At 49.1% G+C, this 23,818-nt stretch overlaps 1 protein-coding gene across 2 annotated transcripts; it reads left to right on the top strand.

Moving 5' to 3' along the window:
• The first annotated feature begins 1,650 nt into the window (after nt 1-1,650).
• ZNF839 (zinc finger protein 839) lies at nt 1,651-21,970 on the top strand. Of its 2 annotated transcripts, XM_084793475.1 has the most exons (8): nt 1,651-1,983; nt 5,396-6,256; nt 8,516-8,725; nt 12,869-12,961; nt 13,650-13,799; nt 17,921-18,064; nt 18,190-18,301; nt 20,771-21,970. In XM_084793475.1, exons 1-8 carry the CDS (start codon nt 1,753-1,755, stop codon nt 21,667-21,669), a joined length of 2,700 nt encoding a protein of 899 aa, XP_084649601.1. In that variant the 5' UTR covers nt 1,651-1,752; the 3' UTR covers nt 21,670-21,970. The 2 variants fall into 2 exon arrangements, with proteins under 2 accessions (XP_084649601.1, XP_084649602.1); XM_084793476.1 differs by lacking the exon at nt 8,516-8,725.
• Nucleotides 21,971-23,818: the final 1,848 nt, after the last annotated feature.

Below are 23,818 nucleotides of genomic sequence, written 5' to 3'. Positions count from 1 at the left end.
CTGTTCCAGGGTACTTCCATGCCTTATTCCGGCCTCTGAAGACACATGGAACACACGTTGTGTACATATACTCAGGCAACCATAATAATAACAATTGCAAGCTTTATAATCCCATTCTGAGGCAGGGTAACATTGAGGGGCCACAGGAAAGGAACAGAGCTCCTCACTGCAGGTGGGCTGAGTCTCTTGCCAGCTGGGAGTCAAGGATTCCAGCATAGCAGACAGTTACTGTGAAGGTTGCTAACACAGAATAATCTTTCTATATAGAAATGTTTAAAAGAATAATGTTAAGAGCTGAGTATTATGGCACACACCTATAATGCCAACACAGAGGCAGGAAGATCTCTGAGTTCGAGGCCAGCCTGGTCTACAGAGGGAGTTCTAGGACAGCCAGGGCTGCTGCACAGAGAAGCCGCGTCTTGAATGCCATCCCCTAAAAAAGTTAAGACAGCAATGACTCATGTATGTGGTCTAAGCATGGACGCCTGCTTCCTTTTTCAGGTATAAACCTGCAGTTTTCTCGGATCACAAGAGCCTGCATCTTTGTGCAATCCTTATGGTTTTATCTGCTCAAGCTGCAGTCCCATCAAAGGCCCCTCCAGAGTCACCCTCTAAACTCATTTATTGAGGAAGGGAAAGTTTCCTTTTAGGTTGTAACTTGAAAGCCACTAAAACGTATGTATGGCCGCTACTCAGACATTTAAGCTGACTCCCTCTTGAGAAACATCCACCTATACTTAGGTGCCTCATTCTCTAGCGTGTCTCTCTTTTCACCAAGCACGGCATTAAATCTCTTAAATTTTGTTTATAATGAACTCAAACTGTGTTCCATATTGGTTCGTCTCAAAATTCTTTACTATGCTTAACTATCTTCAGTTGAGCAGAGGTCAACTAAACAACGCAGGCCTGCTGCACAGGGCCACTAACCAGCAAGCATTCAGAAGGCTGAGACAGAAGGCTCATCACAAGCTCAAGATCAGCCAAGGCTGCAGCCAGAGGCACTGTCAAAAACAAATAAACAAACAAACAAACAAACGCGGGAGAGTGGGGGCAGACCTGAAATCCAAGCACTGGAGGAGGCAGAGACTGGTGGACCTCTGTGTATTTGAGGCCAGCCTGGTCTACAACGCGACAAAAAGGAATCCTGTTTCAAAAAACCAAAAAGCGCCAGGCGTGGTGGCGCACGCCTTTAATCCCAGCACTCGGGAGGCAGAGGCAGGCGGATTTCTGTGAGTTCGATACCAGGACAGCCGAGGCGACCCAGAGAGACCCTGTCTCAAAACAAAACAAAAACCGAAAACAAAGCAAAATTTGGTCCCCCTTTTAAATCCTAACTTGGTTTAATATTTGTCCTAGCACTCATAAAGCCATGGTTCGAGCTCCAGCTCCACATAAAAGCAGGAGTGCGGGTGAATGCCTGTAACCCCACATTTCTCGAGTGGGGTTAGGAAGGAAGACGTCTGAAGTTTAGGATTAGAGACTAGTGTAGACCCAGGTCTCTGGAACCCGGAAGACCTCCGCCCAGGATCCGGGACATCAGCGTGCAGGTGACACGTGAGGATCGAAACTTTTAAGTGGCTGCGGCGCCGAGTAAGTATAAGACCGGCTTCCGCGCCTCAAAGATTTTTTTTTTTTGGCCTGCGAGGCACTCGTAGATCCCGCCCTTTACCGGGTGACGCACTTCCGCGCCGACGCTACAGGCGACACGGGTTCGAGCGCTCCCCTCCCCCTCCGACACACCCTTAGGCTGCCATGGCGGGCGCGGACAGGGAGTCCGGGAATGCCGGCGCTAGTGCCTCGACTCTGCCCGGCCGGAACCACAGCGCCGTGCGCGTGGCTCCGCTGGACGCCGAGCAGCTGCGGCGGGTCCTGGAGCAGGTGACAAGGTCGCGGCCACGGCCCCCCGTGCTGCGGGACGCGGCCCAGCAGGCCACCCCGCCGCGGGGGCCGGGCGCCGGGGCCCCACGCCTGCTGCTGCCCCAGGTGAGGCTCCGCGTCGGGCGGACAGGCCCAGCCCCGACCCCGCGCGCGGTGTCCCCTCCTGCCCGCCCCGCGCCCCCACCCCGGCCCTGCATAGGGGCACGGCGGATGCTACGCCAAGGCCGCAGAGCGGGTACGGACGAGGGAGGCTGGCTGCGGGGCGGGAGGAGCGAGGCCCGGAGACGGGGAAGAGACAGTGAGCCAAGGGGCCGCCTAGGAGAGAGGGCTGGGCTGGCGGGGCCCGTGGACTCCACACACTCGGCTCAGCTGCGGGCGCCTGGTGATGACGTAAGCCCGTCGCCTGGGCCCCGAAGGCGGGCTAGCTGAATCGCCTGTACACTAATAACGTAAGGCACGCTGGGGGGCGGGGGAGCGGAGGACAAGGGAGAACTTTCTAGTGGGTGGCTCCGGGGCCGAGAGCTGAGTAAATTAAGAGGAAACGTCTTAGAGAGCTGTGCTCGGACGCAGCGCCCGCGCTCCCAGACGCGGGGCAGTTAAGCACCAATCCAGTGGTTTGCTGTAGTCTTTGGCAAACCCCAGTGACCAACACGGTAGCAAATAAACAGGAAGGGACTGTAAAACTCAGGCCATCCTCTCGGCGCGTTTACTTCCCTGCTCGCACAGGTTTTGGCTGTGGGGAGAGCAGGCACTAGAGTCTGACTTCCCATCCGTGGAGGTTCCAGGCAGCTCCTGAAACTGGGCGTCCTCCCTGTCCTGTGTAAAAAGACATCTTCTGTTGGAAGGGACAAAACATACCTCACTGCGGAGTTGCCAAAGGGGAGAGTTGTTTCCACCAGATTCTAGAAATAGGGTAGAGAGAGTAGTCTTCAGTTTGGGTTTGGGTTTGGTGTAGTTTTTGGTTTGTTTGTTTTTTTCCGAGACAGGGTCTCTCTGTGTATCTGTGGGTGTCCTGGAACTTACACTGTAGACCAGGCTGGCCTTGGGCTCACAGAGATCTTCCTTCCTCTGCCTCCCAAGTTCTGGGGGGCACTCCCCTGACCTCTGTACACACACAGTAAACTTTAAAAATTAAGGAGACTAGACACCCGTGTTGCTAAAGTTTGGTAAGTCAGGATGAGTCTGCCCAAGGGCCCTTTCTAGAAGAGTACCTTCGGTGAGTGGCCCTCGTGAGGCACTGGTTTCTGTCTTTGCAGGAGGGATGGCTCACCATATAAGGTTCTGGGTGGGTTGCTGTAGACCCAAATGCTTCCTCCATAGGCCCGGCACAGCAAGTCAAAGTCAGCATGTGACGCTGTAGGTACAGCCTCCATGGGGCAGCAGCCCCTGCTTGGAGGGCCTCTCCTCTGTGCGGGCATTCTCTGCCTGCGTGGACCTCAGCAGCCATGTGATGGTGCTTTGCTCTTTTGTTTGTTTCCATTTTGAGATTAGGTCTTATTTCCCAGGCTGGCTGCAAACTTGACGTGTGGCTAGAAATGATTTAGCTTTTTTTTTCCCCACCTCGAGACAGGGTTTCTCTGTGTTACCATTACTGTTCTGGACTTGCTTTGTAGACCAGGCTGGCCTTGAACTCACAGAAATCTGCCTGCCTCTGCCTCCCTGAACCTGGGATTAAAGGTGTGCGCCACCTCATAGGGCTGGACTTTTGAGTTTTTAATCTTTCCTTCCCCATCTCCACAGGATTATACAGTGCCGGGGGCTGAACAAAAGGCTTCCTCCCTGGTTAGTTAAACACTTCAGCTACTGAACCATATGTCCAGCCAGACGCCACCCCGAAACCATCACAAGGGAGGTTCAGTGGCTCTGCCCAGTGTTTCTCGGGTGGTTATACTCTAGAGCTTGTGGCCTTATCACACTGCTAAATATGTCTGCAACTGTGAATTTGATACAACAGCTTTGTAAAGAGGCAAAAATACATTGTTTCCATCAAACAAAAGCCAGCTTAAGCCAGGAGTGGAGCACTAGGGAGGCAGAGGCAGGTGGATCACTGAGTTCGAGGCCAACTTGGTCTACAAGTGAGTCTAGGACAGCCAAGGCTACACAGAGAAACCCTGTCTCGAAAAACCAAAAAAAAAAAAAAAAAAAAAAAAAAAAAAAAAAAAAGCCAGCTTACTCACAGTTAGCTTGATAGAATTGTGGGTGGTGGCTGGTGTGGAGCTGGCTTCCAGTAACTGACCTTTGGCATGGTCGGCTGATAATCTTTCAGCCTTAACTGCCACGAAACCCAAAGGCCAGGTAGATAGGGGTCCGTGAATGAGGAGGAAGTGACGCAGGACGCAGATATGTAGCCAGGGAACCAGAGACATGACAGCTGAATACATTCAGGAAAAGGGAAATAGTTCCTGTCTCCAGTACAGAAAGCTGATATTTAATCCTTTTTCCCCCCAAGACAGGGTTTCTCTGTGTAGCCCTGGCTGTCCCAGAATCATCCTGAATGCTGAGGTTACAAGTATGTGTCAGCACTCCAGCCTGGGATGAGACCATTTTGTTTTATTTTTTGAGACAGGCTCTTACTACATACCCCTGGCTAGCTTGGAATTTGCAGAGATCTGCCTATGCCTGCCTTGAGCTCCAGAATTCTCGTATTAAAGACGTGTATTACCATACCTGGCTGTGATATTACTTTTTTCTTTTCTCCTTAATTTTCTTATGTCTTTGGGTGGGTGTTTTGCCTAATTATATGTCTGTGCATCACACAGAAAGCCAGAAGAGGGTCTTGGATCCCCTAATTGGAGTGACAGATAGTTGTGAGTTGCTGTGTGGGTGCTGAGAATCAAACCCAGGTCCTCTGGAAGAGCATCCAGTGCTCGAAACCACTGAGCCATCTCTCCAGTCCCTTGTGATACCATTATAAAGTATAAAAATAAGCAGGGCATGGTGGCACATGCCTTTAATCCCAGTACTCGGGAGGCAGAGGCAGGAGGATCACTCAGTTTGAGGCCAGCCTAGTCTACAAAGCAAGGCTAGGACAGCCAAGGCTACCCAGAGAAACCTTGTCTTGAAAAACCAAAAAAATTAAAAAAAAAAAAAAAAGTATAAAAATATGTCAAGAAAACTGGAGAGATGGCTTAGCAGTTAAGAATGCTGCTCTTCCCGAAGACCTAGTTCTGTTGCTAGCACCCATGTTAGCAGCTCAAAAGGTGCTTTAATGCAAGTTACATGGAATCTGATCTCATGTTTTCAGGCACCTACACACATAGCGTACATCTCTTTCTCTCTCATGCACATGCGCGCATGCACACACGCATGCACTCAGGTCTGTAAAGGTGGCTTAGTTAAGAGCTTGTATTGCTCTTTCAGAGGCTCCAAGTTCAGTCCCCTGCACCCACTTTAGGTGGCCCACAACTCTGTGTGTGTTTGTGTGCGCGTGTGCACATGCGTGCCTGTGTGTGTGGCAAGGGCAGCACAGATGTTTGAGAATTGTAATGCTTCTTCTGGTTTCTTTTTTATGTTTAAGCAACTTGAAGCCATTTGTCTCAAGGTGGCATCTGGTAGCATAAAAAGTAAGGAAAGGCCAGTGCCCGCCCCGGCCACCATCCAGTGCAGAACAGCAGGACAGAGCCAGCCCTCTGGGAGAAGTGTCTCCAGCCCTCAGCTGCTCAGGGGGCAGGCTCTGCGGAGGACTGGATCACAGCTGTGCCCCCTCAGAGGCTCCCCGCAGCCTTCCGCTCGGGTGTTTGTACAGAAGCCACGGCCAGCCATTCAGCCAGTCCCTTCAAAGAGAGTCAAGGCCCAGCAGACTGCAAATGGACTTGGTTTCCCTCCGAGCCCTTTGGCAGCCTCTAGTCCATGCTCAGGAGCGTCCGTCTCATCCAATTCAGCCCGCCTGCTTATTTCCAGCTTGCATACAGCACACACCAAGAAACTGAGGAAATCTTTAAAAGTGAAAACACGATCTGGACGGATATCCCGGCCTCCCAAGTATAAAGCCAGAGATTATAAATTCATCAAAACTGAAGATTTAGCGGATGGGCATCTGTCGGATTCTGATGACTATTCAGAGCTCAGTGTGGAGGAGGAGGAGGAGCCGCGGGAGAAGCCGGTGTTCTTTGACATCGAGAGTAGTGCCCTGAGGCCCAGGGCCTTTAAGTGTCAGACCTGTGAAAAGTCATACATAGGAAAGGGGGGACTGGCGAGACATTTAAAACTCAATCCAGGCCATGGCCAGCTGGAGCCAGAGATGCTGTCCAAGAAGGCTAGTGGGAGTCTGACCCTGGGGTGCACGGACTCAAAGGCCAGGGGCCTGGCTTCCCCCAAACTATCCACACCAGCTGCTCTCTGCATGGAAGAGACAGAGTCAGCCTGGCGTACCCGACAGGTAACACTTCTGTCTAGTGACAGTGCCTGTATTTCTGCTCCCTTTCACATTCTCCTTTTAAATCTTACAATGTCAGATGGGGCTCAGGACACAGGTCGTCACAGTGAGGCCGGACAGCCACCGTTGTTAGGCTGATGGTGCACAGGTGGGAGGTGTGTGTCTTTTGCCCAAGGTAGATCACTGTGAGTTCGAGGCCTGGTCTGCAGAATGAGTCCAGTGCAGGGAGGGCTACACACACACAGAAACCCTGTCCTGAAAAACTTAAAAAAAGAAGTTTCTTTTACAGCTGGCACATACCTTTAATCCAGGCAGAGGCAGGTGAATTGCTGCGAGTTCAGGCCAGCCTAGTCTACAAAGTGAGTCCAAGACAAGTAAGGCTATTCATTGAAACCTTGTCTAGAAAAACAAAACAAAACAAAACAAAAAACCCAACCCACCAACAAACAAAAAACAAACAAACAAAAGGAGAGAGAAAAAGGAAAGAGGGTGGTGGTGGGGAACCAACCAACCAAAAAGCTAGCTACCTGTCTAAAGCTGTTTGCTGTTTTTCTAGACCGGCCCCTGACAGGACACACAGTGCTTGGTGCTAGCTATCACAGCCTGTGCTCTCTGTCAACTCTTTGACCCTACAGCTGTCCCAGGAGGCTTAAGATTGTTGTGATTTCCTATTTCCAGAGGCCTTCGGTGGTGAGGAAATGCTAGACTGCCACTCATGCTTTCCTCCAGCAAGCCTTGCAAACCACAGGCTGGAGGTGGACATAGATTAGACATACACCTGGGCATGAGTACCGGGAGCTAGGAGGATAGAGGGGTGGGAGGGGTTGGGTTATACGTTTCTAATGTACTGAGAAAATTCTGTAGTTAGCGGTGATGGTCACAAAGCCTTGTGAGCGTATTAAATCCACTGAATTTTGTGCTTTCAAAGGATGAGTTTGAGACTGAAGAGATGACTCAGTGGTTAGGGGACATACAGCTTTTGCAGAGGACCTGAGTTTGGTTCCCAGCACCTGTGTTAGGCAACTAATGACCACCTATAACTGCAGATTCAGGGAAAACTGCACCCACATACATATAACCCCACACAGAGGTGCACAGCGTATAATTTTAAAAAGTGAATTTATGGTGTTTGAAATATAACTAATAGAGCCAGGCGTGATGGCACATGCTTTTAATCCCAGCACCCGGGAGGCAGAGGTAGGCAGATCTCTGTGAGTTTGAGGCTAGCCTGGTCTACAAAGTGAGTCTAGGACAGCCAAGGCTACACAGAGAAACCCTGTCTTGAAAAACCAAAAAAAAAAAAAAGAAAAGAAAAAAGAAAACAGAAAGAAAAAGAAAAATATCACTAATAAGCTGGGTGTGGTGTGGTGCAGGCCTTTAATCCCAGCACTCCAGAGGCAGAGGCAGGTGGATCGCTGTGAGTTCAAGGCCAGCCAGGGCTACACAGAGAAACTGTGTCTCAAAAAACAAAAAAGAAAGAAAGATAACTAATACAACCAAAACATCCAGAAAGTCATGTACAGGTTATAAAATAGAAACAAAATTGATGGGGCTGGAGAGATGGCTCAGTGGTTAAGAGCACCATCTGCTCTTCCAGAGGTCCTGAGTTCAATTCCCAGCAACCACATTGTGGCTCACAACCATCTATAATATGATCTGATGATAAAGTACTCATATACAATAAATAAAATTAAAAAAAAAAGAAAGAAACAAAATTGATATTCTTATTGTTGTTGAGTGCTGGAGGCCTAACTCAGGGCCTAGTACATGCTAACCACAAGTTCTGTAGCTGCGCTCCACCCCCAGCCCCAAGGTTAAGTTTTAAGATGATAATTACATAAGTTCCTTTTTTCATTTTAGTCAACATCCTAGCCAGGGTCACCATTTGTCAGCCCATACTTCCTTTGATGTTCTTAAGCATACTGGTAGGGAAAGTTTAAAAGTTAAAGAGTGTTAAGTAGAAAGACAAGAGATGGCTCGGTGGTTGAGAGCACTGACTGCTCTTCCAAAGGACCCGGGTTCAATTCCCAGCATCCACATGGCAGCTTACAACTGTCTGTAACTACAAGATCTGATACCCCCACACAGACAGACATGTGGGCAAAACAGGAATGCACATAAAAATAAATTATTAAAAAAAAAGTGTTAAGTAAAGAAATAGTGTGGGAAGACTTGACATTCTTCTGCTTTAAGGTTTTCATGATGGCCTTTAATGAAGGATTTTTGTTGTTGTTTTATTTTTGGGTGTGCAACGTTATCTAGAATGGTCAGCCTGTGGAAGCTGAAGAGACACGGGTACCTGAACAAGAAAATAGTCCCTCAGCTCTTCTGAGACCAGAGAACAACCTAGAACCTAAAAATGGGAATTGGGAAAGCCAGGCAGAACCCAGCACAGCCAAGCTCCAGGAGAGCAGAGCAGTCCAGCCGAGCAGCCGCCCTGCTGTCCCGTCAGGGAGAGCCCAGCTCCGGGAGGTAACGAGCTCTGACACAGTGTGCCTGGAGCCTGCTTGTCTAGCTCGGTGTGTAACAACTCCCACCTTCCTTCCTTCCCTCTCGTTTGGGTTTTGAAGCAGGGTCACAGCGTGTAGGCTCCTGCTGGCTAGCACTGAACTCAGCATCTTGCTTCAGTCTCCTGAGTGCTGGCACTGCAGGCCTGGGCCACCGTCTCAGCTCACTGTTAGCTTTTTGAACTGCAACACCAGTGTCATACCAGAAATAGCAGCAAGAGCGTGAAGAGTTCCAGCCTTGGGGCTGGAGAGATGGCTCAGAGGTTAAGAGCACTGTCTCCTCTTCCAGCGGTCCTGAGTTCAGTTCCCAGTAACCGCATGGTGGCTCACAACCATCTATACCTTCTTTTCCTGAAAAAAAAAAAAAAAAAGTCTTAGGCCAGGCACGGTGGCACATGCCTTTACTCCTAGTACTCCAGAGGCAGAGGCAGGATCGCTGTGAGTTCAAGGCTAGCCTGGTCTACAAAAACGATTCCAGGACAGCCAGGACTGTTACACAGAGAAACCTCATCTCAAAAAATGCTAAAAAACAAAAATAAAAATGTCTTAGGCACAATGTAGTTACAAGTTGCAGCAGCAAATTTAAACTCAGGAGGGTTGGTTTTACACCAATCCCCTTGTGTCATGGCAGCCTTGATGACTGTTGAGACCTGAGGTGGAACCTTTAGGGGTTAATGGTCGCCTTAGAATCAGCTCCATTTGCAGAGCATTTTCTGTGAGGCTGCCCAGTTTCACTCCTGTACTCACTGCGGTCAGTACTGCCTCATCCTCCACTCACTTAGTTCACAGTGGCCTCCACATGAACAGATGAGCAGCCAAAACTCAAGGAAAGCAAGTCACTCAGGTGGCTTCAGGCACGAGGCAGGGCAGAGTCCTCATCACTTGGCATCAGAGGCAGTGAGGCTGGCCAAGCTGTGCATAACGGCTGCAGTGATCCTGTCTCTCTGACAACACCTCACTGTTCTACAGATAGTTGAGTGGCTGCTGTGAGCAGGCCCACTCTGACTCTCTTAGATGAGAATCCCCCAGAGTTTACATTTATTGATATGAGGGCTGTGTGCACATAACTTCAGGCCCATGTTGTGGTTGTGGAGGGGCAGTGTGTACAAACTAGACACTCTAGCAGGACGTAGGGTGGAGAGTGATGACCACACCTGCTGGCTCACAAAACTGCCAGAAGGATGTTTTCATTGAGCTAACACTAACGAGATGTCTGCCATCAAAAGCTTGTCCAGAGTTTAAGTCATGGCCGTGTGAACATAAACTGACCTTCCTGCATGTCCATAGAGCTGAAACCACAGGTCAGTTTTTCCTAAGAGCTTTTGAAACTTGAAGTTAAATGTATTTATTGAGTGTGTGTGCATGTGTGACCCTGTGCTCGTTCACACGCCATGGTGGGTAGGTGAGGTGCACTTTGTAGAGTTGTGTTGGTCTATTTTTAAAAAGATTTTATTTATTATATATGATATATTATAATTTAATATATACATATATATTATAATTGTGCACACACACGCTGTCTGTATGTATGCCTGCATTCCAGAAAGAGGCCTTAGATCCTGATGGTTGTGAGCCAGCAAGCAGTTACTGGGAATTGATCTCAGGACTTCTAGAAGAACAGACAGTGCTCTTAATCTCTGGGCCATCTCTCTAGCCCAAGTTTTTTTTTTTTAATCTATTTTATTGGATTGTTATATCTACCACCTTCTCCACCTCAATCCCTCCCAACATACTACCCCAGGTGGTAGAGATACAGGGTTAGAGGGGAGAGGGTGTGTAAGTCTTTTGAGACCACTTCCTGCTAGTTAGGGTCATTGGTTCCTTGAGGCAAGTCCAATCTTCATAGTCAAGCTAGCTCCAGCGTCTTCTTGTCACTTTTCTCTCGATCCCTTGACAAGTCACCAGCAGCAGGAGACAGAGGAGGAACAGCCTGGTCCCTGCCCCCTTCTTCAGAGTGCCCCCCATCCCCATTTATACCCTCTCCAGAGTTCCCCAGAATTAAACATCTGCAGCTGGCAAAGATCACATCCCTGCTAGCGCAGGACGGGCTGAATCAGCCCGGTATCTCACACCTGGATTAAAACAAAAACATTCATATAACTAGTTTTTTTTGTTTTGTTTTGTTTTGTTTTTTTAAAGATTTATCATGTACACAGTGGTCTGCGTGCCTGCCAGAAGAGGGCACCAGATCTCATTATAGATGGTTGTGAGCCACCATGTGACTGCTGGGAATTGAACTCAGGACGGCTAGATGAGAAACCAGTGCTCTTAACCTCTGAGCCATCTCTCCGGCCCCCCCATAACTTTTTAAAATCATCTTTTTATTTACCTTTATGTGCATTGGTGTTATGTCTACATGTATGTCTATTTAAGACCATCAGGTCTTGGAGTTAAAGACAGTTGTGTGCTGCCATGTGGGTGCTGGGATTTGAAACTGGGTCCTCTGGAAAAGCAATCAGTGCCCTTAACAACTGAGCCATCTCTCCAGCCTCCCAGATGTGGTTTTTTTTTTTTTTAAGAATTAAAAAAAAAAATTATTTATTATGTATACAGTGTAGGGCATTAGATCTCATTCTAAATGGTTGTGAGCCACCATGTGGTTGCTGGGAATTGAACTCAGGACCGCTGCAAGAGCAGACGGCACTCTTAACCTCTGAGCATGTGGGTTTTAAAAGAAACCAAAACTCTCACTACAGAGTTGGCTCTCTCCTTCTACCTTCGGCTGGGTTTTGGGATGGAGCTCATGCAGCAGGCTTGCACAGCTGAGCCCTCCTGCTGGCCCTGTAGGTAAACATTTTTCTGTCCTGCCAGTCAGGCTTTCACCAGCTTCTCTGGTCCCCTCATTCTTGGCAGCTGCTGGTTACTCTCTAAGCCTGGGCCACATGACCTCCCTGCAGCTTTAGGCTGCTTTAGGTTCTCCCTGGGTTGCTTCCTCTGCACATGCCTACCTAGTATTTTCTGATTAGACCTCCATGGAGCCTTGCATCTCTCAGAAAACTCACCCGTGGCCGGCCATCATAGCACACACCTTTAATCTCAGTACTTGGGAGACAAAGGCAAATGGCTCTCAGGGAGTTCAAGGTCAGCCAGGGCTACATAGTGAGATCTCGTCTCCAACAAAACAAAACCCAAAACCAATGCCCCCCCCCCCCACAACCACCAAAGAAAGAATACTTGCTTACCCGGGTGGCCTGTGTATTAGCCCATCTTTTCTGTTGTGGGGCCCGGTGTTATGGAGGCCACTGGGTGCTCAGGCTAGAAACCCAAATCCTTCTTGTCTTTCTTCTCTTCCCTTCCTCTCCCCTCCCTTCCTCTTGTTTAATTTGAGACATTGTTCACTCTGTCGCCCAGGCTGGCCTCAAACTCCTTATTATGGAGCCCAAGCTGGACCTGCCAATCTTTCCACCTTAAGTCTTCCAAGTGCTGAGATTAGAGGCCAAGCTACCACCCCTGGACCTGCCTCTTCCTTCTGCCTACCTCACCCCCAGTCTACCCACACCCCCATTTTGGACCTGAGAGGCTGTACCTTCCCTCCTGCTTCTGCCACAAGGGACTTGTCATCAGGTCCTCACTGTCTCCTTGCCTCTATGCTGGCATTGCCTCTTGTTGCTGTGCTTCCTGCAGACCCACACCCTCCCCTCATTATGCTCCCACCTGCCTAAAACCTCCCTCCAGAACCGGGTACCATGGTGCACACTGGTGATCCCAGAGGACTAAGGCAGGCGCCTCATTTGAGCCTAGGACCTTGACGCTAACCTTGGCAACACAGTAGCATCTCACCTCCAACAGTACATAACCTCCCTCCACACGCCACCATTAGATGGAAATCCAAATCTATGCTTCTCCCAGCCTAGCCTGGACTGCTTTCAGCCCACTAGTCCCTGTCTGCTGTCTGAGCTGTGTGCCTCCTCTGCACCCAGGCCCCTTGTACTTAGATGCAGCACTTAGCTGCTTCTCTCCTGAGGCAGCTGTATTTGAACCTTGACCGTGGTGCTCCAGTGTCAAACTGTGTGTACAGCTGGGTTATGGAGCTTTTTCTTCCCTTTACGAGTCACACCAGCTTGCTGCCTGTCTCCAGTTAAAGGTGGCCAACACTTTGTTTCTGCAGACTTTCAAGCAGTGTGGCCAGGAGGAGCTCGTGGAATTGGTGCTCCCTCAGCTGGCTCAGGTGGTGACCCTGTGTGAACTTCTTCTGGTGAAGGTGAGTCCCTGTAGCAAGGCTCATAGTATAGGGTTAGCTTGGGTATATATGTTTGTTTTGTTTGTTTGATTTTCAAGACAGGGTTTCTTTGTGTAATAGCCCTGGCTGTCCTGGAACTCTTCTTGTAGACCAGGCTGGCCTTGAACTTACAGAGATCCTTTTGCCTCTGCCTCCCTGAGTGCTGAGATTACAGGTGTGCGTGCCACTGCACCCAGCTTGGCTTGAGTATATTGCAAGCTAGCCTTCCTACTTACCTTAGAATTTTTCCCATTCCCTAGGACAGAGCTGAAGAGAGCTGTAACACCCAGAGCCTGTCTTCCTTGACTGTTTTAATTTTGTGTAGGGAGCAGCAGTGGGCGTGGAAAACCCTAGTGGCCTTAAGTGTTAATATGCCCCTCAGAAGCTGATGGTGTCTTTTTGCCAACTTCATGTTCCCTGTGGGGTCACCCTAGGGCCAGGGTTGGTGACCTTCACCCTAAGCTTTGTTTTCAGCCTCCCTATCCCCCCGCCCCCCTGGCCTCTCAGAGTTGAGCATGCTATGGCATATGTAGGCACCACTAGGGAGCTAAGTAAATGCTGGGCCACTGACCAGGTCCAGGGGTTGAGGAACTGAGTTCCCTCTGTCTTAAGTGTATTTTTTTGTCTTCCATGTCACTGCCTCGGATTTAAACTGCACATCCTTACAAAGGTTGAGAAAAGCCCCGGAGCGAAGCCTTTCTTCCCTGCTGTGTACAAGGAGTTTGAAGAGTTGTATGGCGTGGTGAAGAGGATGTGTCAGCATCACCTCCGCAGCTCTGGCCTGTGCTCTCAGGAACCCCTGGAGATAAAGAGCGATGAGGTGACATCTTGAGCGGCTAGACATTTCCCTAGCTAGCCAAAGGAAGTAGTCTGTGGACAAGGAAGGGTGTTGCTAATAAGACAGCTTCACTTTTAGCTGCTGTATGTTAGCATTGTCCTGTCAGGTGAAGTTGTTTCATTAATATAAGGATGATAAACTCTTGTTTTAGAGAACTGAAAATTGTAATAGCTCAAAGAAATTGTGAGCCAGGTGGTGGCTCACGCCTTTAATCCTAGCACTTGGGAGGCAGAGGCAAGTGGATCGCTGTGAGTTCGAGGCCAGCTGGTCTACAAGGAGAGTTCCAGGACAGCCAGGTTATTAAACAGAGAAACCCTGTCTTGGAAAAAAAGAAAGGAAGGAAGAAAACTGTGAACACCACAGTTCCTGCACACAGGGCTGACACCCCAGTCCCCCAAATACTGGTGTTCTGGACTAACTCTCTTTTCTTTTTAATTGTATTAGATTTATTTTCTTTTATTTCATGTGTATAAATGTCTTGCCTGCATGAATGTCTGTGCTTCATGTTTATCCCTAGACCCAGAGAAGGCAGAAGAGAAAACTTGAATGAGGTGGCTGTGGACCGCCATGTGGGTGCTGGGAACAGAACCCAGGGCCTGTGCCAGAGCAGCAAGTGCACTTCCTGCTGAGCCATCTCTCTGTTGGCCAGTGGTTATGGTCATGGTTGTAGTTCCTATTTCATCACCCAGCTGCCTTGACTAGGTTGAGCTCTTTTCAAAACATAAGTTTGGGGCTAATATGGTTTGGCCTGGTTTTGTTTGTTTGTTTGTTTTGTTTTTCAAGACAGAGTTTCCCCCAAAACAAAAACAAAACAACCCAAACTGTTACACACATAATGTGAATGCTTTGAAAGGCAGAGTGGAAAGAGGCTTAGCAGTTAAGAGCACTTTTTTTTTTTTGAAACAGGGTTTCTCTAGCCGGGCGTGGTGGCGCATGCCTTTAATCCCAGCACTTGGGAGGCAGAGGCTGGCGGATCGCTGTGAGTTCGAGGCCATCCTGGTCTACAAAGTGAGTCCAGGACAGCCAAGGCTAACACAGAGAGACCCTGTCTCAAAAAACCAAAAAAAAAAAAAAAAAAAAAAGAAAGAAAGAAAGAAAGAAACAGGGTTTCTCTGTGTATCCTTGGCTGTCCTAGACTCACTTTGTAGACCAGGCTGGCCCAACTCACAGCGATCCATCTGCCTTGGCTTCCTTGAGTGTAGAGCACTTCTTGCTCTTGCTGAAGACTCAGGTTCATGTTCTAGAACTCATGTGGTATCTCATAACCATCTATAACTATTGATCCAGTTTCAGGGGATCTGATACTATCTTTTGACCTCTGTAGGCAACAGGCGTGCACATATTGCGCGCATATATATATATATATATATATATATATATATATATATATATATATATGAGCAAAACACTCATACACTTAAAATAAATAAATAAATCTTAAAAAGAAACGAAAAGAAAGACTCTGTAGCCCATAGCTGCCTTCCCTTCCCACTAACCTGTTGGCGTGGTCTGTCTGCAGTGCACCTGCTGATGTGGTCTGACTTCCAGGGCAAGCCACCTCCGTCAGTGCTGTAAGGATGTGTTAGCCACATCCCTATCGCTGTGATAAAACACCATGATCAAGGCAACTTTTACAAAAAAGCATTTAATTGCCTCACGGTTTCAGAGAGTAGAACCATGATGATGGAGCAGAGCTGTGGCAGCAGGGACAGCTGAGAGGTCACAGCTTGACCCACAGGCAGGAGGCCAAAGGATATTGGGAAACCTCAGACCCACCCCCAATCACACAGCTCCTCCAACAAGGCCACACCTAACCCTTCCCGAACAGTTCCACCAACCAGAACTAAGCACACACATGAGCCCATGGGGCCGTTCGCATTCAGACCACCACGGTTGGTATGTGCTGGTTTGGGGGCTTTTGGTGACAGAGGACTGTTACTGGTCACTACTGGTAGTTCTTGCATGCTTTATTGTATTGGAGGTCATTCTTTGAGATAAGGTCGCATGTAGTTCAGATTCGTCTTGAATGTTCTGTGTAGGTAAGGATGACCTTGAATTCTAAAAAAAAAATCTTGGAAGGGTTTATCTCAGCTCACAACTCCCATGTCCCACTCCACCAGTGAGGGACATCAGGGCAGGAGCCTGGAGACTGGCTGAAGCAGGCGTGGAGGGACGCTGCTTCCTGGCTGGTTACCCAAGAATGGCTCAACCTGCTTTCTTTTGGGGGGGTTGTTTGAGACTGGGTTTCTCTGTGTAGCCTTAGCCGTCTGGACTTGCTTTGTAGACCAGGCTGGCCTCGAATTCACGGTGATCCACCAGCCTCTGCCTCCCAAGTGCTGGGATTAAAGGTGTGCGGCACCACCGTCCAGCCAAAAACTGCTTTCTTTTTTGTTTGTTTTGTTTTGTTTTTCAAGACAGGGTTTGGCTGTCCTGGACTCACTTTGTAGACAAGGCTGGCCTCGAACTCACAGTAATCCTCCTGCCTCTGCCTCATAAGTTCTAGGATTAAAGGTATGCACCACCATGCCTGGCTTCAGCCTGCTTTCTTATACCATCCAGGACCACCTGCCCAGTAATCTCAGCTCTCCCACATCAATCATTAATCAGGAAAATGCCCCCACAGACTTGCCTGCAGGTCAATTTTTTTGGAAACATATTCTCAATTAATATTCCCCCTTCTGCTGGGCATGCCTTTAATCCCAGCATGTGGGAGGCAGAGGCAAGTGGATCTCTGTGAGTTCAAGGCCAGCCTGGTCTTCCAGGACAGCCAGGGCTATACAGAGAAACTCTGAAAAACAAAGAAATAAAAAACCCCTGCTTCCTGGATATGGCTAGGCTTGTGTCACATTGACACAGAAACCAACCAGCACAGTGTGTATCTGTCCTATATGGGTGCCTGCCGCCTGCCGAGGGGTCAGGTCTCCTGGATCTGGAGTTGTGGGTTACTCATTATGTGGGTGCTGGGAATTGAACCTGGGTTTACTGGAAGAGCAACCAATACTCTTAACTACTGAGCCACCTCTTCAGCCTCAACCAAGAACTTTTGATTTTCTTGCCTTTCCTCCAGAGTGCTGGGGTTACCAGTATTCACCACCGAGCCTAGTGCCTGTGGTTCAAGAAGTAGAACTCACAGCCTAGTGCATGGTAGGCAAGCACCTTACCAGCTGAGTGACAGTCCTAGCCTGTGAAGATACTCTTCAGAGCTTTAGATTTTTTTTTTTTTTTTTTTTTGGTTTTTTGAGACCCGGTTTCTCTGTGTAGTCTTGGTTGTCCTAGACTTGCTTTGTAGTCCAGGCTGGCCTCGAACTCACAGAGATCCACCTGCCTCTGCCTCCTGAGTGTTGGGATTAAAGGCGTGTGCCACCACACCTGGCGATTTTTTGTTGTTGTTGTTGTTATGTACTATAAACATAATGGATTATTTTGCCAAGCTTTGCATAGATGCCCCATAGGGGACAATAGTCACCCACGTTCCGATTTACTTTTTTTTTTTTTTTTTTTAATTTTATGTGTGCCTGTGGCTTATTTTGTAAGAGGACACTGTTGAGCAAGGGCAGTGCTACACTTGCAAGCCCAGGTTTCTGCATTCGTTGTATTCTGCTGTCCCTCCGACTGGCTTCACCCTAGCTTATGCTCAGAGACAGTCTCTTTGTAAGATGCAGTGTAAAGGATGCTAGCTGTCTCTACACTTTTACATCTGGTGCACACACACACACTCTTGGTACCCACATGCACACATGCAGGCGTGGGCTGAGCTCCGCCTTGTCAGGCAGCTGAAACCCAGGAGTCAGACGAGGCGACCATGAGAAGGAAGATGAGGGAGACTGTTTTTAACAGAGACAAGATATTTTTCTAAAAAGACCAATAAGAATTGAAAAAGAAAACAGGAACAAAGGCAAGCAAGGCACCTTGGCAAGGTTCAGCCCCACCCACTGACACCTGAGGCTCCATCTTAGCTGCTCCATGTGTTTTCTTTTTCCTGTTAAGCTGCACCTAACTGTTCAGAACAGCCTTTTGGATTGCTACTCAGTCACAGACCTGAGAACTGACACACTTGGCACACTGTGCTCTAAGCAAAGTTGACTTCTCCTGTTTCCCCTCAGGTTGCCAGGTCATTAGGAATCACAGAATTCCTGAGGAAGAAAGAGACACACCTGAGCAGTGCAGCTAAGTGCTCCAGCCAGGAGACAGAGGGGATGCTGGGGGAAGCCAGTGGGCAGAAGAGAGAGCGTGAGCTAGGTGTGGCGGTAAGTGGTGCAGTGCGGACCATCTGTGTGGGTGCTGGGTTCATGACCCGGCGTAGTCATGGTGGCTCACCTCTCTGGGTCTCTCCAGGAAGGTGCATGTGTGGCTGTTCTTCTTTTCTCCATAGCCTACAGGGGAGGAGGGGCTGGCCACAGTGAAAAAGCCCCGAACAGCAGCCACCGCCACCAGTCGGTGCCAGAGGAAGCCTAGGCCCTCATGTGCTCCAGCCACCAGCAAGGGTAAGGCACACATTTGGGGTTGCCTCAGAGTTTCTGCTAGCAGGCACAAAAGCACCCCAGGACCGTCACTTTTAGGGTTAGGTATGCCTTTGACCTGACGAGAGAACCCTTTAGTCTCTTTGTTTTGTTGTTGTTGTCGTCTTTACTTTTTTTTTTTTCAAGACAGGGTTTCTCTGTGTAGCCTTGGCTGTCCTGGACTCGCTTTGTAGACCAGGCTGGCCTTGAGCTCACAGAGATCTGCTTGCCTCTGCCTCCCAAGTGCTGGGATTAAAGACATGTGCTACCACACCCTGCCCTAAATTTTTTTTAAATGGCTTATTTTTATTTTTGTGCATTGGTATTTTGCCTGCGTGTATGTCTGTGTGAGAGTGTCATATTCCCTAGAACTGGGATTACAGGCAGTGTGAGCTACTATGTGGGTACTGAGAATTGAACCCAGGTCCTCTGGAAAAGCAACCAGTGTTCTTAACCACTGAGCCATCTCTCTAGCCCAGTCTCTTAGGTTTTATCCCAACCTCCCAACACTTTGTCATTCCGGTTTTATGTCTGTCAATCATGAGGCTGTTGGGGTCTCCAACAGTCCCTTACGAAATCAAGAGTTACTTCATAGTGGTATCTGAGGCCAATAACCCCAGGCTGGCCTGAGAGATTGGGCAGAGTTGGATCCCAAGGACTCATGTATGTACTTTGGCTTGGCATCTGAGACTTAACACTTGAAAGGAAGACATTCTTGGCTTTAGTTCTGCATGTTACCAGATGATGTCTGCTAGTGATCATACAGCACTGACAGGCTGTCTGATGTCTTGCCTGATGGAGAGGCCTGCAGTGGAAGGGCCATGCCCATCTGGGAACGTCTGCAGCTCTGCCCTGGGGAAGGCAGATTTGTTCAGTGGGAACGGTGAGTCTTCTAGCACCAGGTTGGATCACAGCCCCCTTGCTGAGTCATTTTTTTTCTCTTAGCTTCATCTGTACTTTGAAGTTGAGTGGGTCACTCCCTCTCAGCAAATGGTTCTTCAGTATTTGCATAAGCCCTTCTTTCCTGAGGTGGAGTTGTGGGCTCTATCTATGGCGGCCAGGAAGCCAGCTGAGGCTTGTTCTCTGACTCAGTCAGTCTCGCAGAGCAGAGATGGATGTTCTGGGCTGAGGAAGGCTTTGTCTGATGATCACTCAGAAGACCTCCTCTGCAGGGAGGGGGCTTTCTGGTCCAGTCTCTCAGCCTGAGGAAGTGCAGGGTAGCTGGCACTTAGCTAAGATAAGGCACCGGGACTGCTGCTCCTCCAGTGGGGACAGGAGCCCCTGACTTAAGAGGAAGCCAGATAACCAAGCACACTTGGTTAAAATAAAAACAGCTGAGAGTCAAAGAGCTAGGTTTTAATTAATCAAACTAATGTTCTAACCAAGACAGATGGGGAGCTAGGGCGAAGGAGAGACGGAAGAGTGCACCTCCCACCCCGAGACCCTTAGGTTTTAAGCCAAGGGCATACAGATTGCAGGAGGCTTACCCAGGACACCTCCCAGGGCCTGAGTCCAGGTGATTCAGGGCAGCTTTTTTGTTTGTTTGTTTTTGTTTTGAGACAGGGTTTCTCTGGCCTTGACTGACCTGGACTTGCTTTGTAGACCAGGCTGACCTCAAATATAGAGATCCTCCTGCCTCTGCCTCCCGAGTGGTGCTGGCATTAAAGGCATGTGCCACCACCCCAGTGTTTCCTCAAAGACCCAGCTTTTCACACCTTTTGGCCTAAAGGCTTTGCTTTGAAATGTGTCTCTGAAAGGAACTAGCCTTTTTACACTTTTTGATCCAGAGTTTTGTGGCCAGCCTACCGTAGAGGAGAGATACCCTCCTGTTTCCAAGCTCAGAGCTTACCAGGGAGGGGTGTCTCACCTCCACCTGCAAGTGAAAGCCCACACAGAGTGAAGGTCCTTGGGCTCAAGACTAGGACTAGGGCTGTCTAAGAGGGTTATGGTGTTTTTGTTGTTCGTTTGGTTTGGTTTTTCAAGACAGGGTTTCTCTGTGTATCCCTGGCTGTCCTGGACTCACTTTGTAGACCAGGCTGGCCTCGAACTCACAGTGTTCCGCCTGTCTCTGCCTCCCGAGTGCTGGAATTAAAGTTGTGCACCACCACTGACCGGCAAGAGTTATATTTAAATAACCTTCCAGGTTTTCTAGGGGTGGGGTGGGGTGGGGGTGGGGGTTAGCTGTGGATCTGTTTTGAAAGGCCTCTCTGACCCTTGGGCTTCTCTCAGGAAAGGGACCTCTGTTCGTTCATTCAGTGATGTTACCCTGCTAAACTCCCTTGGAACATGTTTCTAATACAAAATCTACCTTTGTGAATAGATATAAAACAGTAAAAAAAAACCCCTGCTGCCCTGCCCCAGTGGCAGAATCTGCAGTACTGCTTCTCTGAAGAAAGTCCACTGAGACCAGCTCACCGTGGTGATGAGTATGTGACTGCTGTTTTCTCTATTCAGGTTCTGCCCCTGCAGCCATTGAGAACCCCTCTTGCTGCTCCGAGGGGATCTATGTGGAGATGGTTCCTGCTAGTGACAGAAGTGTACCACTTTCAGGCCTGCAGCTTGCAGTGATGACATCACACGACTTTGAAGCCAGGAGTGGCTCTGCAGACTCGGCTTTTCTGTGTCAAGATGTCAGTAGGTCAGCTCTTTATTCCCAGAGAGCAGGGCCCAGAGGCCTGCCCCCAGCCCAAGAGTTGGTGTTTTCTGAAGAGAATGATCATGATTCTGGGACCATCCGGAGGAGCAACAGTGTCCGTGGCATTCCATCATCAGGTGGAATAGGGCCCCTGTTGCTTGGAGAGTCTGGAAATACAGGGGCAGGAGACTGCAGAGAGACAAGCCAATTCTACCTCAGCGGCCAGCAGGCCAGCCCCAGCCATGTCCTGCTTGCAGAAACTGCTTCCTTTCCACTCCAGAACATCTTGCCCGTGAATATCCTGCCAGCTGCTTGTGCTTCCAAGATTGTGCCTGAGCCAGAACCTCATCCTGGACCAGATGGATCACTGTCCACTATTGGGGGTCCCAGTGTTGGAAGCGAAGCTGAGGGCATAAGCCAGTTCCTCTCTAGGATGGAGACTCATAGCCAGAGAGAGCCAGAGACTGTGGCTGCTGTAGGGGAAACGCTGGCTCTTGAGATTTCTGATGTGTGCCAAGAAGTATTGTCTCAGGGACAGGAGCAGATTTTTATTCAGACTCCCAGTGGGCTTATCCATCAGAGTGCCATGATGTCTCAGGAAGAGGACAATGTCATAGTGATGAATGCAGGGGGTTCTATCCTGAGGTTTGACCCATCAGAAGGGATTGTTCTTGAAGCCATGGGGGCCTTCCTCACTGTGGAGGCAGAGTCCTCCTAGTGACAGGAGTTAGAGGTGTGTGTGTGTGTGTGTGTGTTTTGGTGTTTTTTGAGGCAGGGTCTCATGTAGCCCAGACGGGCCTTGAACTGTTGCTCTTCTTGCCTCTATCTACTGAGTGGTAGGGTGACAGGGATGTCCCGCCATGCTGGGAAGGGTGACAGGGATGTCCCGCCATGCTGGGAAGAACTTTGAACCTATATTTGTATGGATATTACCCACAGAAGGCCTATTTCAGGCAGTGTGTATTTTTCTAATGTAACTACTGACACAAATGAGCCATTTATAAATAATGTCTGTTGTACTACTGCTTTTTCAAAAGGTGCTCATCACAGTAATGCTGCATATATATTTTTGTTGTCTGGTTTTGGAAGCAGGGCTTGGCATAGACCAGACTGGCCTTGAATTCATGATGCTTCTGCTTGAGTCCAAGTCTGGGTTACAGATGTGTTCCCATGGCAAATGTGGGTCCCTCTTCCTTTTTTCTTTTCTTTTTGGTATTTCGACACAGGGTTTCTCTGTGTAACAGCCCTGGCTGTTCTGGACTCGCTTTGTAGACCTGCCTCTGCCTCCTGAGTGCTGGGATTAAAGGGGTGCACCATCACGCCCAGCTGTGGGCCCCTCATCTATAGCTGTAGTTGTGGGTGTTGCAGTTCAGGTCATTCCACTGTGACTTACAGTTTCTCGCACCTGCCGCTGGATGCTCCCCCTTCTCTCCTGGTGATGATGTGCTGTTTCTTCAGCAGATGTCCTCTCTACTTCTGGGTTGAGTTAGAAAACTTAAAAAGCTAGCCATTTTGGCAGCATTACAAAAGAAAGTCATTTCTATTTGCTTTCTTGATGTGTGTGGGAATTGAACCTAGAGCCTTGAAATTGCCAGGCAGGCTCCATCACTGAACTTCATCTTTAAGACAGTTTACGAAGCTGGTCACAGTGGCACACGCCTGTAGTCCCGATTCTGGAAGTCATGACATAGACCAGGCCTCCAACTCAGAAATGTGCCTCTACCTCCTGAGTGCTGCAATTAAAGGTGTGTGCCACCATGCCCAGCTTCCTTCCTCCTCCTTAGGGACCGCAGGGATGGAACTCAGGTGGCCAGACTTGCACAGGGAGTGCCTGTGAGCCATTTCACGGGCCTCCACATAGGCTTATGTTCACTTTCCCAGTGGAGATGGCCTTGGTCAGGTTGCCTTTGAACTTGGGGCCATCCTGCCTCTGCCTCTCCAGAGCTTGGATAATACGCTCTATGGCCCCGGGTTTTCTGGATGAGGAAAAGGCTGCTATGGTAGTGTGACTTAGAGGGGTCTACTGGAGCTCATGGACAACCCCAGTACTTTGATGTGTCAGCTATAAAGTAACTTCTTGGCATTTCTTTGTGCGTTTCCATGGTTATATTGTGGGACAAAGGGGAAGGTCACTTCCTACAGTAGCCAAGAGCATTGGTCCTCAGCTCTTCTCTGCTCACTCCTGCACTCTCAAGGAGACCTTGAGCACCTGAGATGCTGCTGCGGGGCAGAGCTGGGGATCATGGCTGCACCTCACCCTGGCGCTGTGCTGAGGCCAGACTACTCTTTCCTACAGCCCTTGCAGCACCTCAGGCACTGAGATCATTAGAGCCAGGGCAGTGTTCATAGGGACAAACAGGTAGGTTTCCCAGCAGGATAGGAGTGCTAGGAACTGGTGGCCATCAGAGTGGCCTCGCTGGGTGGTCCTGTAGACTGGGCTACTTCTCAATAGCCCAGAGCCCCCCACTGTCTAAATTGTTTGTTTTTATTGTTTTGTTTTTCAAGACAGGATTTCTCTGTGTAGCCTTGGCTGTCCTGGACTCACTTTGTAGATCAGGCTGGCCTCGAACTCACAGAGATCCACCTGCCTCTGCCTCCCAAGTGCTGGGATTAAAGTTTGTGCCACCACAGCCCGGTTGTTACTGTTTTTGCCTGCATATATGCCTGCACACCAGAAGAGGGCACCAGATCTCATAAATGGTTGTGAGCTACTATGTGGTTGCTGGAAATTAACTTCCAGACCTTTGGAAGAGCAGCTGGTACTTTTAACCTCTGAGCCATCTCTCCAGGTTCTGGTTTGTTTTTGAGACAGGATTTCACTGTGTAGCCTTGGCTATCCTGGAACTCACTTTGTAGACCCAGCTGGC

This window comes from Acomys minous, assembly GCF_964271855.1.
Source record: "Acomys minous genome assembly, chromosome: 8".
NCBI lineage: Eukaryota > Metazoa > Chordata > Mammalia > Rodentia > Muridae > Acomys > Acomys minous.
This window is presented reverse-complemented; position numbering and strand designations above follow the sequence as displayed.